At 38.9% G+C, this 14,498-nt stretch overlaps 1 protein-coding gene and 1 long non-coding RNA gene across 4 annotated transcripts in view; one reads left to right on the top strand and one right to left on the bottom strand.

The window, feature by feature from the left end:
• LOC140121477 (uncharacterized) overlaps window positions 1-5,183 on the bottom strand; it is a 55,497-nt gene extending 50,314 nt beyond the window's left edge. The window contains exon 1 of the long non-coding RNA XR_011854109.1: window positions 5,143-5,183. This is a non-coding gene — a long non-coding RNA (uncharacterized lncRNA). The remainder of the gene's footprint in view (window positions 1-5,142) is intronic.
• LYST (lysosomal trafficking regulator) overlaps window positions 1-14,498 on the top strand; it is a 511,246-nt gene that overhangs the window by 485,593 nt on the left and 11,155 nt on the right. For all 3 annotated transcript variants that reach the window (XM_072141114.1, XM_072141113.1, XM_072141115.1), the window contains exons 48-50: window positions 3,570-3,667; window positions 4,154-4,310; window positions 9,905-9,976. In XM_072141114.1, coding sequence (XP_071997215.1) covers window positions 3,570-3,667; window positions 4,154-4,310; window positions 9,905-9,976 — 327 coding nt within the window. The remainder of the gene's footprint in view (window positions 1-3,569; window positions 3,668-4,153; window positions 4,311-9,904; window positions 9,977-14,498) is intronic.

Here is a 14,498-nt window from a genome sequence, read left to right as displayed (position 1 = left end):
TGACTATTTTCCAGTTTTAACAGTGGAGGAACAGGGGAAGAATCTGCTGCTATGTGTCTGATCTGTAGTGTCTTCTGCACACAGAGTTGGTCTGTACAGCAGCAGTGAGGTCTGGGCAGAGTTCACAGGTCCCTCCTCCCCCTCTTCGTGTGTGCTTCTGCTGGTCAGTGTCCTCTTGCTGGATGTATTTGGGTGAGGGATTTAGCAGGGGAATTGTATGAGCTCTCATCTTCCTTCTTCTGCTTGTTGAAAATGTGCTGAAGTCGGAGCAGTGATGAGGAGGACAGATGTCAACACAGCAGTAGCAAAGGGCACTGAAAGTTAACAGCTTCAATCCCTGTGTGTGCTGTGTCCTCCTCCTCCTGGATGTGGTCCCTGGTTATCAATACTTTTGTCTAGACCCGCTCTGCCAAGCTGCGTGGGAGTATTGTAAGGAGGGCCGGCCCACATAAGACTATGTAATAAATCCATAGTGGGTGAGGGGAGCTCTATATTAAATAACCATGAGGGGTGTCTGAATTAGGGGTAGTGGACCCACTGTACCACTGCAAGCAATGACGTAAGCTGACACCTGGGAACGGAGTCTAAGTGGCACCCAGTTTTCACCAGAGCCCGCTGCGGAGGGATGCCACCAGGTCGCTCCACAGGCGCGATCTCACTCGCGTTGGCGGCCAAGGCAAGGTACAGAGTCGTGAGGTATAATCGTTGTCGGGGACAGGCAGCACAGGATCGGAGTCAAAGACAGAGGGGAAGGTCAGGGCTGCAGCAGAGGAGCAGAGACAGGAACAGAATTGAGGTCACAGGAAATAAGTCTTAAAGTACTAGGTAAGGAACACAGCTTTCTCAATGGCATGAAAGCACAAAGATCCAGCAGGGAATACAGGAAGGGGCTGGCAATTTATCAGGGCAGGCGGACAGCCAGCCCCAATTATCAGTGTGCTGGCCATTTAAATCTTACAGAGACGAGGCACTCACACACTGGCTCCGGGGCACAGGGAGGCACACGGGTGCGCCTTCGGCCCGGAACATCGGTCACAGGAGCACCCGTGACAAGAGGCTGTGTGGGTTGATAAACTAGGAAATATTTTAGGTACCAATTTTAAATGCTGCCACATGAGTTCACTGTAATGGAGCCCACTGAGGCTCTGTTGCCCAGGGGCCTACTGAAACCTAGAGCCAACCCTGATTGTAAGCAAATCTGCAGTAAGACTGCTTACCTACAGATGTAGCATAGATGGTGTGTGACTGTAGGTATGTGTGAATAAGGGGAATACTATATATTAGGGTTTTGTGTGTATATCGGTGTGATTGCTTGTTCATGTCCCATGGTGGAAGTATAAAAATAAAGTAATAATCACTAAAATTGCCCATAAGCCCCATAACATATAAATAGAGATATTTATGCTAAAAAAGTCTAAATCATAACACAAACGCCACATATATAGTATCATCCGTAACAACCTGTAGAATGAAACTAAATAATTATTGAACCCGCACAATGAACGACGTTAAAAAAACTGTTAAAAACCCGACAAAAAATATTATTTTTACCTACTGAATCCCACAAAAAATGCAATAAAAAGTGTTAAAAAAACATATGAACTCCAGAATGATACTCTTGCAAAGTACAACATCTCCCGCAAAAAACAAGCCATCAACCAGCTCCATAGCCAAAAAAGTAAAAATGTTATGCCACTTGGAAGATGGCAATGCAAAAATGATTTTTCCCACATTAGGGTTTTATTTGGCAAATTTAATAAAACGTAAGAAAAAATATTCATGTATGGTATCCCCGTAATCGTATCGACTAGGCTATACAGTGAACACGGAAAAAAAAAGGAAAAAATCCAGTACAGGATTAATTATTTTTTACTCCTGCCCTCAAAAATAAGTTCTAAATTTTCAACAGTAGGGGATACCAACCCCAAAATGGTAACACTGGAAAAAGCATCTCTTCCCACAAAAAAAATGCCGTCATGGCCCCAATAACGAAAATTTTATAGCCTACAAAAGGGGCCAATGAGGAAACTAAAATCCTGGCAGCTGCAGGGCGCTCCTTCCTTTCTGTGCCTCGCTGTACACCCATAAAACAAGTAACGGCGGATGGTGGATTTTATCTTTTTATCTTCTGGAAATGTGTAAATTTTAGGGCTAAATGAACGTTTAACCGGCACAATATGACCATTCTAAATTTTACCTCCATTTTGATTTCATTACTATGAAGATCTCAAGGAGTTAACAATCTTCCTCAAAACTGTTTCTGATAGCTTGAGGGGTGCAGATTTGAAAATAGGTTGATTATATAGGGGTTTTTTGATGCTAAATATGTAAAATTTCATTCAAAACGGGATTTATCCCCAAAATAGTCAATTCTGAAAATACTAAAAATCGATGCTTGATTTTTAAGCCGCGTGACATCAAAATAAATTATCCAGACATTTCAAAAATTATGAAAATGTACAGTAGACATATGGGAAATGTTATTCAGCAACTCTTTTAGGTGGTAAATCTATCTGCCTGAAAATGAAATGATTTCGAATTTCGACAATGGCAAATTTTTCAAAAAAAAACATCATTTTTTCCTTTTTTTGTAAAACGCAAAACTTATCAGCCGACATTTACCACTAAAATGAAGTACAACATGTGGGGAAAAAACTATCTCAGACTCATTTAGATAAGGAACAGTGTGCAAAAGTTATAACCATATAAAGCAAATCCAAAAAATCAGGCTGAGCCTTAAGCTACAAAATGGCTGCATCGTTAAGGGGTTAATAATGTTCATTTTGAGTTAATTTGAGATATGAGTATATATATGAGTACGGTATATATATATGAGTGTATATACATATATATATATATATATATATATATATATATATATATATATATATATATATATACTATAAATTACAAAAAAAAAATTATTTTTCCACTTTTAACCCCAAATAAAAATGAAAAATATGTTTGAACTTTTATATGTACCGTCACTAAGGGGTTAAAAAGCGAATACAACTTCAAAATGGAAACACAGCTTTAGGCAAGCTAGGTTCTAATGCAGGCTTTTTTAATTTGTAATTTGATTTTAATTTGAAATTGAAATTTAGCAGCAAAGGAACATTTCAGCAATAGAAGTAGTACAATACACAGGCATACGCCCCATAGTAAAACACCCTAAATCTATTCATTAGAGCATTGGTTTTGGTTTTGTTTTATCTATCCCAATGCCCATTGCTTTATGTTAACTCTTTTGGAATCTCCCTGATATATCTTATCTAAAATATGTAATTATCTTTTGTAATTTTGTAGTTGATTATGAAATGTGCTGTGAATTTTTCCCACTTCTATAGCAGAACAGAGAATTCATAAAGTTGTGAGAATCCACCTAAAGCCCCAAAATCTATATGATTTTTTTACACAATGGGGAGTTGAAAACATGCACTACTTTGTTAATACAAATTTTAAGTGTTCAATTTGGTTGAACTTGATATGTGTCTTCTTATATATTCGGTTTTGAAGAGCACTTCTAAACTAGCATTGATTTGATTATTCTTTTATTTTTTATGTTTTAGGCTTTGCTATGTTCAAAGTCTCACAGGTCACAAAAGTCCAATTACAGCAGTTGCTGCAAGTGAAACAACAGGAGACATTGCAACAGTTTGTGATTCAGGTAACTTATTATTGTTACTTTTGTAAACTTTAGGCCTCATGCGCATGACCGTATGCATTTTATGGTACAGGTTTTGCAGCAGTTTTCTGTGTGTCACCCAAACGTCCGTGTGTCACCCGTATGATGTTCATATGCTGCTCATATGCTACCATAAGCAGGCCGTAACCACAAATGAATAAGGTTGGCTGGCACCTACCTTACTTGGTCTCCTGGGCAACCCATCGCAAAAAGGGACCTTATTATAAAATAGGAAATGCTCTATTTTTTACATTGCTGTTTGACTGCCAGTTCACGGTGTCTTGTGAAATATAGTGACCAGATAAATAGCGTATTTCCTATTAAATTCAATAGGGTCGTTTGTTTAGACACAAATAAACTAGTGATGTCTGTTTTTACTATTAAAAAAATTGGTTGGGAGCATGTACTGCACTGTATTAACCCCTGGTTTTGTGTATTAAATACCTTTCATTTTCTTCATATTCCTAGTTGGTGGTGGCAGTGACCTAAGACTTTGGACTGTCAATGGTGATCTTATTGGACATATACACTGTAGAGAAAAAATTTCCTGTGTTGCATTTTCAAACCAACCAGAGGGAGTATCTGTTAATGTAGTCGCAGGAGGGCTTGAAAACGGCATTGTGCGGTATGATTATAATTAAATACAACAGATTATGTATTTAATAATATATAGGATGATTTATTGTGAATTAAAACCCTCAGAAACAGAGCCTGTGCGATCCTGTGCCTGTGCGATATTGCGCAAATATTGTGCAGTGGCGCAGAGGCCCTGAAATAATCCCAAATGCTAGCTTATTGTTAGCACTTGCGACTATTTAGCCCTCTCCGCCTCCTTCACGGCAGGAGGGCGTGGGCGACTTTGAAGCCGCCAGCTGCATTTAGAATAAACACGGCACAGCCTCCTGCCCCGATACATTGAGAGGCTTCCGCCTCTACACGCTGCAATAAATGTCCCCCAATGTGTCTATTTTTCGTAGTAATTTAAAAGGTGAAGGCTCACCTCTTTAGGTTGTATCACACTCTAACTATATCTAACTACTGTCACTTAGTTATCCATCCATGGGGCAGCCCTTGGTTTTGCCACTCTTCCAAGTTAGGTGGGTATACTGCATTCAAAAACTGTGAGCGTATAACTCATCAGAACAAAAATAATCGTTGGCCACCCAGTTGTGGGGTTAATTGTTTATTTCTTTGTAACAAATGAAAATATAATAATAAAATATATTAAATTGATTTAAAAAAATAAAAGGTGATGCATTTTGTAGCTAGCACTGGGCTTGTCACTCTTCCATTTGTTTGGTACATATTTCTAAAACCTTTTTTGGCATGAAACAAGGAAAAATGGCATGATCATGCAACAAATCTTATTTGTTGTGCCTTTGACTTAGGGAACGTCATAGACTAGGTTATGAACCAACATTTTCAGCCACACTTTCCAACTAACACTTATTACCCACCATATACATGAGCCATTGTCTGCTGCTGTGGCAGTTTGAAGCTGAGCTGTGATTGGTTGCTGTATTGCCACAGGTCATTAAAATGAGCTCTGAACTGTGATTGGTTACTACCAGCAATGCGTATAAGACAGCTTATGTGTGAGGTAAAATGGATAGGGATACAGAAATGAGGCAGATTTATCAGAAATGTCTGAGGTAAAACTGTTCCAGTTGCCCTTAGAAACCAATCACAGATCAGCTGTAATGTTATAAATAGCTGTGCAAAAATGAAACTTGAGCTCTGATTGGTTGCCATGAGCAACTAGAGCAATTCAGCTCTCAGATACTAATGATAAGTCTCCCCATAGACAAAGTGACAGTCGGAGAAAGAGACTGTCACTGGAATGAGAGCGTCAGAGACAGACTGTCACTGGAATGAGAGCGTCAGAGACAGACTGTCACTGGAATGAGAGCGTCAGAGACAGACAGTTGCTGGAAGAGACTGTCAGAAAAGTTTATAAAAAAGGGATGGTCAGTGACAGAGACGGTCAGTGATAGTCTGAGACAGTATATAGATACATATAAAATATATTTTTTAACCCCTAGGCGCACCACGACGTTATACTACGTCCCCGGGGCTAGATGTTTAGCGCACCGGGACGTAGTATAACGTCCAGCTTCTGGGACCGGCTCACGAACGGAGCCGGTACCAGAAGCAGCGGCTGTCAGCTGTCTATCACAGCTGACACCGCGCTGTAACACCCGCGATCGGAGCCGACTCCGATCGCGGGTGTTAACCCCTTACACGCCGCGGTCAAGCATGACCGCGGCGTGTAAGGGTGTTCCTGCTTTGGATCGGATCCCCCGTGCCGCTTACCGGGGGATCCGATCCTCTTCTGGGCAGCTCCGAGGACTGGCATGTGCCCCGGAGCTGCCCGGTCTCCATGGCAGCCAGACCCCTTCCGGGTCTGACTGTAAACTGTCTGAGCATGCGCAAGCTTGCTCAGACAGTTTACACTGCTCTACAATAAAAAAGTATTGTAGAGCAGTGTATTGGACTTAAACCAGTGATCAGAGCATCACTGGTTTAAGTTCAAGTATGTATAAGTAAAAAAAATGCAAAAACAGTTAACACTACACATTATAATAAATAAAAAATAAATACATAAAATATAAGCCCCTAAAATGTCACTTTCCCATAAAAAACTTAATAAAGTATAAAAAACATAAAAACACAAAAAAACCCTGCATATTTGGTATTGCCACGTCCGTAACAATCTGCATAATAAAACAGAGTTGTTACTGGACCCGCACGGTAAACGCCGGAGGAAAAAAACGCAAAAAAACGTTCCGAAAAAAGATAATTTTTAATTAATACCCTATAAAAAATGCTCTAAAAAGTGATTTAAAAAATTTTATGCACTCTAAAATAAGCCCACTAAAAAGAACAACTGTTCTCACAAAAAATAAGCCCCTAACAAGATTTGTCAGCCAAAAAATGAAAAAGTTATGCATATAAAAAGATGGTGATGCTAAAATGAATAAGATTTTCTCCAAATTAGTTTTTATTCAGTACAATTGAATAAAATACACAAAACCCCCACATATTTGGTATCCCTGCGTCCGTAACAATCTGTATAATAAAACAGAATTGTTATTAGATCCGCAAAGTGAACCCCGTAAAAAAACAACCTAAAAAAACTCTCTCTGAAAAAGATGATTTTTTATTAATGCTCTTTAAAAATGCTCTAAAAAAAAGTGATTTTAAAAAGTTACGCAATCTAAAATAAGACCACTAAAAAGAACAATCCTTCTTGCAAAAAATAAGCCCTTAAACAGATTTGTGAGGTGAAAAATAAAAAAGTTATACATATGAAAGACGGTGATGCTAAAATTAACAACAATTTTGCCAAATTACTTTTTATTCAGTAAAAATGGTAAAAAATAAAAAATATATATAAATGAAGTATTTTCATAATCGTGGCGACCCATAGAATAAAAATAATATACTATTTTTATGGTATGGTTAACGGCCAAAAAAAAAACACATAAAAATTTTCCTAAAAATTGATGATTTTCATTTCCTCCACCAACAAAGAGTTAATTAAATCTCACCAATTAGCTGTAGATGCCCCAAAATTACATACCAGAAAAGTGAATCTCATGTGGCAAAAGTAATAAGCCCCTATAGGTCCTCATTAAAAAAAAAAGAAAAAAATTATAGCCTGTACAATGTGACATAGCAAATCTGATTTGGATGGCGCCTCCTTCCCTTCTATGCCCGGCCGTGCGCCCATACAGCAGGTTACCAGCACATATGGGGTATCCATGTACTCGGGAGAAATTGGGTATCAAACTTTGTGGAGCCTTTTTTAATTTAATCCATTTTAAATGTTTAATTTTCCACCCAAAATGAGTGTATTGTGAAAAAATATTACAATTTGCAGACTCCACCTCCGTTTTGTTTTAACCCCTATAAAACACGTAAAGGGTTAACAAACTTCTTAAAAGTAGTTTTTCATACGTTGAGGGGTGTAGTTTCCACAATGGGGTAATTTATGAGTCTCGCTATTATTTAGGCCTCTCAGTGTCAATTAGAAGTTGAGCAGGTCCATCTAAGTACAGGTTTTGGCGATTTTACAAAAAATGTGAAAAATGGCACCCAAATTCTGAGCCTCATATCATTCTAGTAAAATATGTGGAATCTTAAAAAACCATGCCAACATAAAGCAGACATTTAGGAAATGTAAGTTATGAATTTATTTGGGTGCTTTGACTATCTGCATCAAAAGTAGAGAATTTAGAACGTTGAAAATAAAGAATTTTTCAAAATTTTTGCCAAATTTAGTTTTTTTTCATAACTAAACGCAAAAGATTTCATCCAAATTTTTAAACTAATTTGAAGTACAATGTGTCACGAGAAAACAATCTCAAAATCCCCTGGATATCTCATAGCGTTCCCACGCTATAACCACTTATAGTGACACAGGCCAGATTTGAAAAATGGGGCCGCGTCCTTTAGGCCAAAAGATGCTGAGTCCCCTAGGGGTTAAATTTATCATTTGTTTTCTATTTTGTTGTAGCTAAGAGCAGTTATTTAATATCCCGGGCAACGCTGGGAACTTCGGCTCATCTCATGTGAGTTATATAAAAAAATTGGATTATTGACAGAAAAAAGCTACTGTCTCTCACATAATAATAAAAATGTAATGTAATTGTAATGTTCACATGCAAATTTGAAGTGTAGATGTCCAAAGTCATATGACATCATGAACATGCGCCATTTTTGTTGTTTGCGTCAAAAAAGGTTTTTAACAAGTGGAAGTGTATTGACTGTTGGCAAGCCCAGTACGGGCTACGAAACACGTCTCCTAAACATTGTAATTTTTTAATCATCAATTTAAATATTTTTTTACTATTAATTTGTTAAAAAGCAATAAAAATTAACCTCACAACCGTACGCCATCGGTTATTTTTGTTCTATACACTCACAGTTTTTGCATAAAAATTTAACAGAAAATCACATCTAGCCCATCGTGATACTAATAAAAAGTAAAACAGTTCCCACAAAAAATAAGCCCTATAACAGCTCAATCAACAAAAATAAATAAAAATGTTATGCCTCTTAGAAGACTGCAATGCAAAATGAAGGTATTTTTCTCTCCGAAAAAACATGAAAAAGCTCTATAAATGTGATATCGTTGGCATAAAAAAAACAGCAAAAAAAAAAAAACAATGATAGAAAAGATTTCCCCCCCCATAAAAATGTAAAGTTAAACAGTGTATTGCAACTGTATTCCTTAAGGGGTCTAGTTTTCAAAATGAGTCTTGAGGCTCTTACTTTCCTACTACTGTAAGTTAGGAGGCAGCAAATGTGACATAGCACCTGATATTTGTACGCCCCTAGAGCAGTGATCACGTGTTGGGTATTCTGCATTCTACAGGAACTGGGTAACAATCTATGTACAGATTTTTCTTCTTTAACATCTTCTAAAAATAAAAATTTAGGGGCCAAAGCGAGGAGAAAAGATATTCACTTATACAAGTCAAAGTAAATATTATCTTTTAAACATCTGTGGTGATAAAAAAAGCTTAATATAAGCCTTGATAATGATGGGTTCGCTGAGTTGTGTAGTTTCCAAAATAATATAGTTTGTGGGGGATATGGGTCACCATTCTGATACCTTAGCAATTTTTCAAATGCAAAATGGCACCCAAAAACCATGTCAACACAATCTGCCCTCCAAAAGCTCAATGGCCATCCTTCTGCTCTGTGCTCTGCTGTAGGCCCCTAAATTAGCTTATATTAACATGTGGGGTTTTGCTCTACGTAAGAAACTACCCAACAAATCTGAGATGTGTTTTCTCATTTAATCCTGCATGAACTTGTAAGTTTTAGGATTTTTTAATTGTTAAAATTAAAAAATTACTAATAGAACCTACATTTTGTTTCTTGTGAGATGCTTAAAGGGTTAACAAATTTACCAAAGGCTGTTTTAAATAGTTTTAGGGATCCAGTTTTTAAAATGGGTTGATTTTTGAGGACTTTTTAATAATTAAAACTTTGAAAACCTTTATAAAAATGAATTGTCCTCTAAAATAATTGAATCTTGGCCAGGTCCTCAGAGGGGCACATTGAATGGGTTGGTGGGCTAGGTGACATGTACTTTAAAAAATGCACAGTGTTATCAGGCATAGATTTTTTTCTTCCCATCTTTTTTCAATTTCCATGATATTTACAATTGAATCCACAAGCTAAATAGGTGCTTGACTCTCTTTGCAGGTTATGGAGTACGTGGGATTTGAAGCCAGTTCGCGAAATCACGTTCCCAAAATCAAATAAGCCAATAGTAAGGTAAATTAAAGTGCATCTTGGATGTTATAATAATTTTTAACAAACTGTGGTGGTATGTATTATGCCTTTGAAGCAAACATAATTATGTCTATATTGTGTTCTTTGCCATTTTTTGTGGCATTTTGCAGCATTTTCTGTTCTTAAGCTGTTTGTCAAAAATATTTCTCACCAGTAGTGAAGTGGGTGAAGTCTAACCTCTTCCTGTATCTATCTCAGGAGCTGAGTTAAATCAAGGTGGCCCTCACATTATCTCACCTCTACTAAAAACGGTGGATAGACAGGATGTATGTAAAGACTAGCCTGGCAGCTTTTTTCACATGTAGGAACATGGAGCATGAAATACATAGTAATATGCAGCAGTAAAACTGTAACGTAATGACTGTGCTTTGTGAGCACGAGTCATTACTTAAAATTAGCTCCACTTGTCAGCTCAGCTGGAGGGTCTGGCCAGCCTTCCCATGTTGATCCTAGGTATTCTACTTCTGTAAAATTGAAAGCGAACCTGTCACTAGGAATGTAGTGTTCCTTTTTGCAGCCCCAGGCTGTTGGATGAGCAAACTCAGCATGCTTTGCAGTGAGCTTCTGCAAATGAGTAAGTACAAGCATATTACTTCTGGGTCAGAAGTCAGTATTCTAAGCTAGTGTGGTTAGCCTGCATCTCTATGTGCTAATACCACAGAGGCTGACACCTTGCTGCCCTACTAACCAGCCCCCTGACCACTGCCAACCAATTCCACTGCCTTGGGTGTGCCTGCAATGAGGAACAGCCTGTTACCTGCTGCTTTGTTGGACTGTATACCATTAAAGAGTTTGTGAGTTTGTGTTCAAGATTTATGTCTCCATGTGTGATCCCTTGCCTGCTGTCACCAATACCATGGGCCACCCTGTCACCATCTGCTCAGGGTCTATTACCACACACATTGGGAGTGCTCCAGGGGATCCCTTCATTATTCTGTGGCCTCTCCCACTTCTTACATTCCCCCCCCCCATTGGCCCAGATGGGTATGGACAAAGCATGTTCTCCTGGACGAAGACACCGTACATTAACGGGGGCTAGGCCATACTACAAGCCACTCCTGTCCTTGAGAATCCAGCTGCCTCATAAGCCCAGTCAGGACCGATGGGGTGAATTTTGCAATATCTTCTCTGCATGTACATGAAGTGCCACAAGAGTAGAAGGTGGGAAAAGAGTTGCAAAGGAGTGTGTGACACAGTATAAATTACAGAGAGACAGACTGTTCTGTAGAATAGCATACTGGGGTGGGAGACTGACAGGGGAGATCTTGTACCTTACTATTCTATGTAGGAGAATTCTTCATTAACAGAGCAACACACTCTTCTCTGCTATTCATCTCAGCCACACACAGCACTGTTACGTGACCTTCCGCGCCTTCCTCCCCTTTAAGGTGAGAGCAGCAGTTCTTCCTAACATTCAGTCAGTATCTAAAAACAACTCTACAGATCATAGAACAAATCAGCACAGCACAGAGAAATATGTAGTACAGAGCCAGGCTAAAGAGAAAGATAGTACATAGGAAATCAAAATACCTAATAAAAGTATTTTATCATAATATAAACAAGAATAGATCCCTTTTCAAAAAGAACTGCATCTATAAAGGCATGTATGAAGAAAGGCAACAAAAAGCAATTAAGCCCCTTACAACATAGTGTGTACACCGGTCAAGTTCGCGGGCTCTCCTCGCCGCAATCGAGCAATCTGTACAAACAATACTTGAAACCACTGTGTAATCCAATACTTTATATAAATCTTAGGATGACAAACATAGACATAAGGCATATAAATACTTTACCAGTTTCTGGCTCAATATGCTGAAGTCCACAATTAAAAGTCCACGCTATGTTAACCTGGTTCACTGAGACGCTGAACGCCCGGTGTGTCCTATGACGTTTCAGAGGTAATCCCTCCTTCCTCAGACATGCGTAGTGCCGGTCAGGTGAGGGTTTAAATACATACGGAGTGTTATTACAATACAATATTCAAACAAACCCTATAACAACAATAGTACAGCAATTACATATAATATACGAAAAAGACAACGTGAAAAATGTACAAAGAACCTCCTATAAAAATGCACTGAAGCAACATTGTTCATTCAACCCATGGGGTTGTAATGTATCTAACTTGGTAATCCAAAATACCTCTCGTTGTAGGAGTTTTTTATTTAAACCCCAATCATTATCTTGTGTGACCTCTTCCAAAATTAACCACCGCAAACCGCTCACTTGGTGTTTGTTTTCTCGAAAGTGCCTAGCAACACCCGTTTCCTGTTTAACCTTTTCATTACTGGCCATTAGTTCTTCCTCTGTTTTATTGAGATATTGTCTAATGAGAGACTTGTGTTCATTAAGTCTAACACGAATGGCTCTGCTAGTTTGACCCACGTATGCAAGTCCACATGGGCACTTTAACATGTACACAACTGCTTTGGTATTACAGATGAAGAACCCTTTTAGTTGAATTTTATGTCCTCTCATAGGGTGGTTAACGAAATCCCCTTTAATAATATTAGAACAATTTCCGCAAGCTAGGTAATGCCGTTCCTCTTAGATGCAAGAAACGTTTGCCTTGACTTTTTCTTGACAGTAATGTCAGATCTCACTAATTCATTAGCGACTGACCGTCCCTTTTTATAAGTAAACTTGGGGCGATCTTTAAACAGTAGCCCATATTTAGGATCGTGGGAAAGGATATTCCAATTTTTTAGAATTGTTTTTTTAATTAAATTAGCGTGTTTGTCATATTGGGAAAGATAGGTGATTCGGTCTCCCACTTTTTTAGGTCTGGCTGCTCTAACACTCTCTCTAGGTAGTTCTGAAACTTCACGTCCCACTTTTTCCACTTCATCTTTTGGGTACCCCCGATTAACAAATTTATCGATCAATTTATCTTTTTGAATATTATATTCCTGGTCCTTCCTGCAAATCCGCACGAACTGACTTTTCGGAATCCCTTTAAATGTTTGGGTGTATGATAACTTATTTTAATAAGTTATTACGATCAGTTTCTTTTGTGAACAAAGTGGTCGCAATGTGATCTTGAGTTTTTTTAATTTCCACATCTAAATAATGTAGTATTTGAGTGTTCTTTTCAGCGGAAAACTTAATGAGGGTATGACACTGATTTAGATAGCAAATTCATCAAGATTATGCTCAGACCCATTCCATAATAAGAAGACATCGTCCACATATCTGGTCCACGTTACAATGGAGTTAGACCAGCGGCTAGTGTAAACAAATTCATTTTCGAAAAATGCCATAAAAATATTGTCGTAACTTGGAGCCACAGGGGCCCCCATAGAGGATCCTTGCAGCTGCAAGTAATAATCATCGCCGAACCTAATATAATTTTTCTTTAGGATCACATCAAGCAGAACCATAATAAATTTAATGTCCCGATTATTCAAAGACGCCTCTTTCTTGAGTGCTTCAAGCACTGCTCTCGTGTCTTCCTCATACGGGATATTCGTGTACAGACTCTTGATGTCGAGTGTACAAAGCCACGAAACCTCGGACCAATTAACTTTATCTATTCTGGACATAAACACATTAGTGTCTTTAAGACAGTTCGGTAGTTTCGTGACAATCTTCTGCAGAAAGGAATCGACGTAAATTGAGAGGGGCTGAAGGATAGAGCTAACACTAGACACGATCGGTCGCCTATGTCTATGTTTGTCATCCTAAGATTTATATAAAGTATTGGATTGGATTACACAGTGGTTTCAAGTATTTTTTGTACTGTATGAAGAAAGGAACACGGTGAAGATCATTCACAATGAAAACCCTTAAGAAAATGATAGAATAGTTTGTTCATCCAACCTGCTAAAAAAACTAAAGTACATATTTATATATAGAAAACAGGGGGCATCTTGGAGACTTCTCCATACTCCACACACTCAGCTTAACTACTCATCTCAGATAGATAGACAGACTGTCACGGGTGCTCCTGCAACCAATGTCTTGGGTTGCAGGTGCACCTGTGTGCCTCTGTGTGGGGGTGCCGCGGCGTGGGGACTACAGCGATGGCTCCTGCGGTCCGGCATGCTTCCGCAGCATTGCGCACCGGCTATGTGAGATTTAAATCGCTAATTAGGCTGGCCGCTGCCTTGCTATATAGCACTACCCCTTCTTTTGACCCCTGCCAGATCTTTGTGCCTGAGAGAAAGCATGTTATGAGACTCTTGCAATTATGTGTTGTGACCTCTGCTTCCATTCCTAACCTCGATTCTCTGCTACCCTGCCTCTGCCTTTGGTACGTCCCCGACTCTAATGCTGTGCTGCTTGTCCTGACTTCCAGTCCTGACTATGACTCTGATTCCGCCTGCCATTTTTGTACCTCATCTTGGCCACTACCACAAGCAAATTTGCTCCTGTGGAGTGACCTGGTGGTACCCTGACATATCGGCTTATGTCATCGCACACAGAGGTTCAGTGGGACCACCACCGCCGACAGAGACCTTCAAAGAGTAAGCAGCAACGAACATGAGCTCCTGAAGTTCCACCA

Source organism: Engystomops pustulosus, chromosome 3 (genome assembly GCF_040894005.1).
Source record: "Engystomops pustulosus chromosome 3, aEngPut4.maternal, whole genome shotgun sequence".
NCBI classification, from domain to species: Eukaryota; Metazoa; Chordata; class Amphibia; order Anura; family Leptodactylidae; genus Engystomops; species Engystomops pustulosus.
Note: the sequence above shows the minus strand (reverse complement) of the source record. Positions and strands in the feature narration are given on the sequence as shown.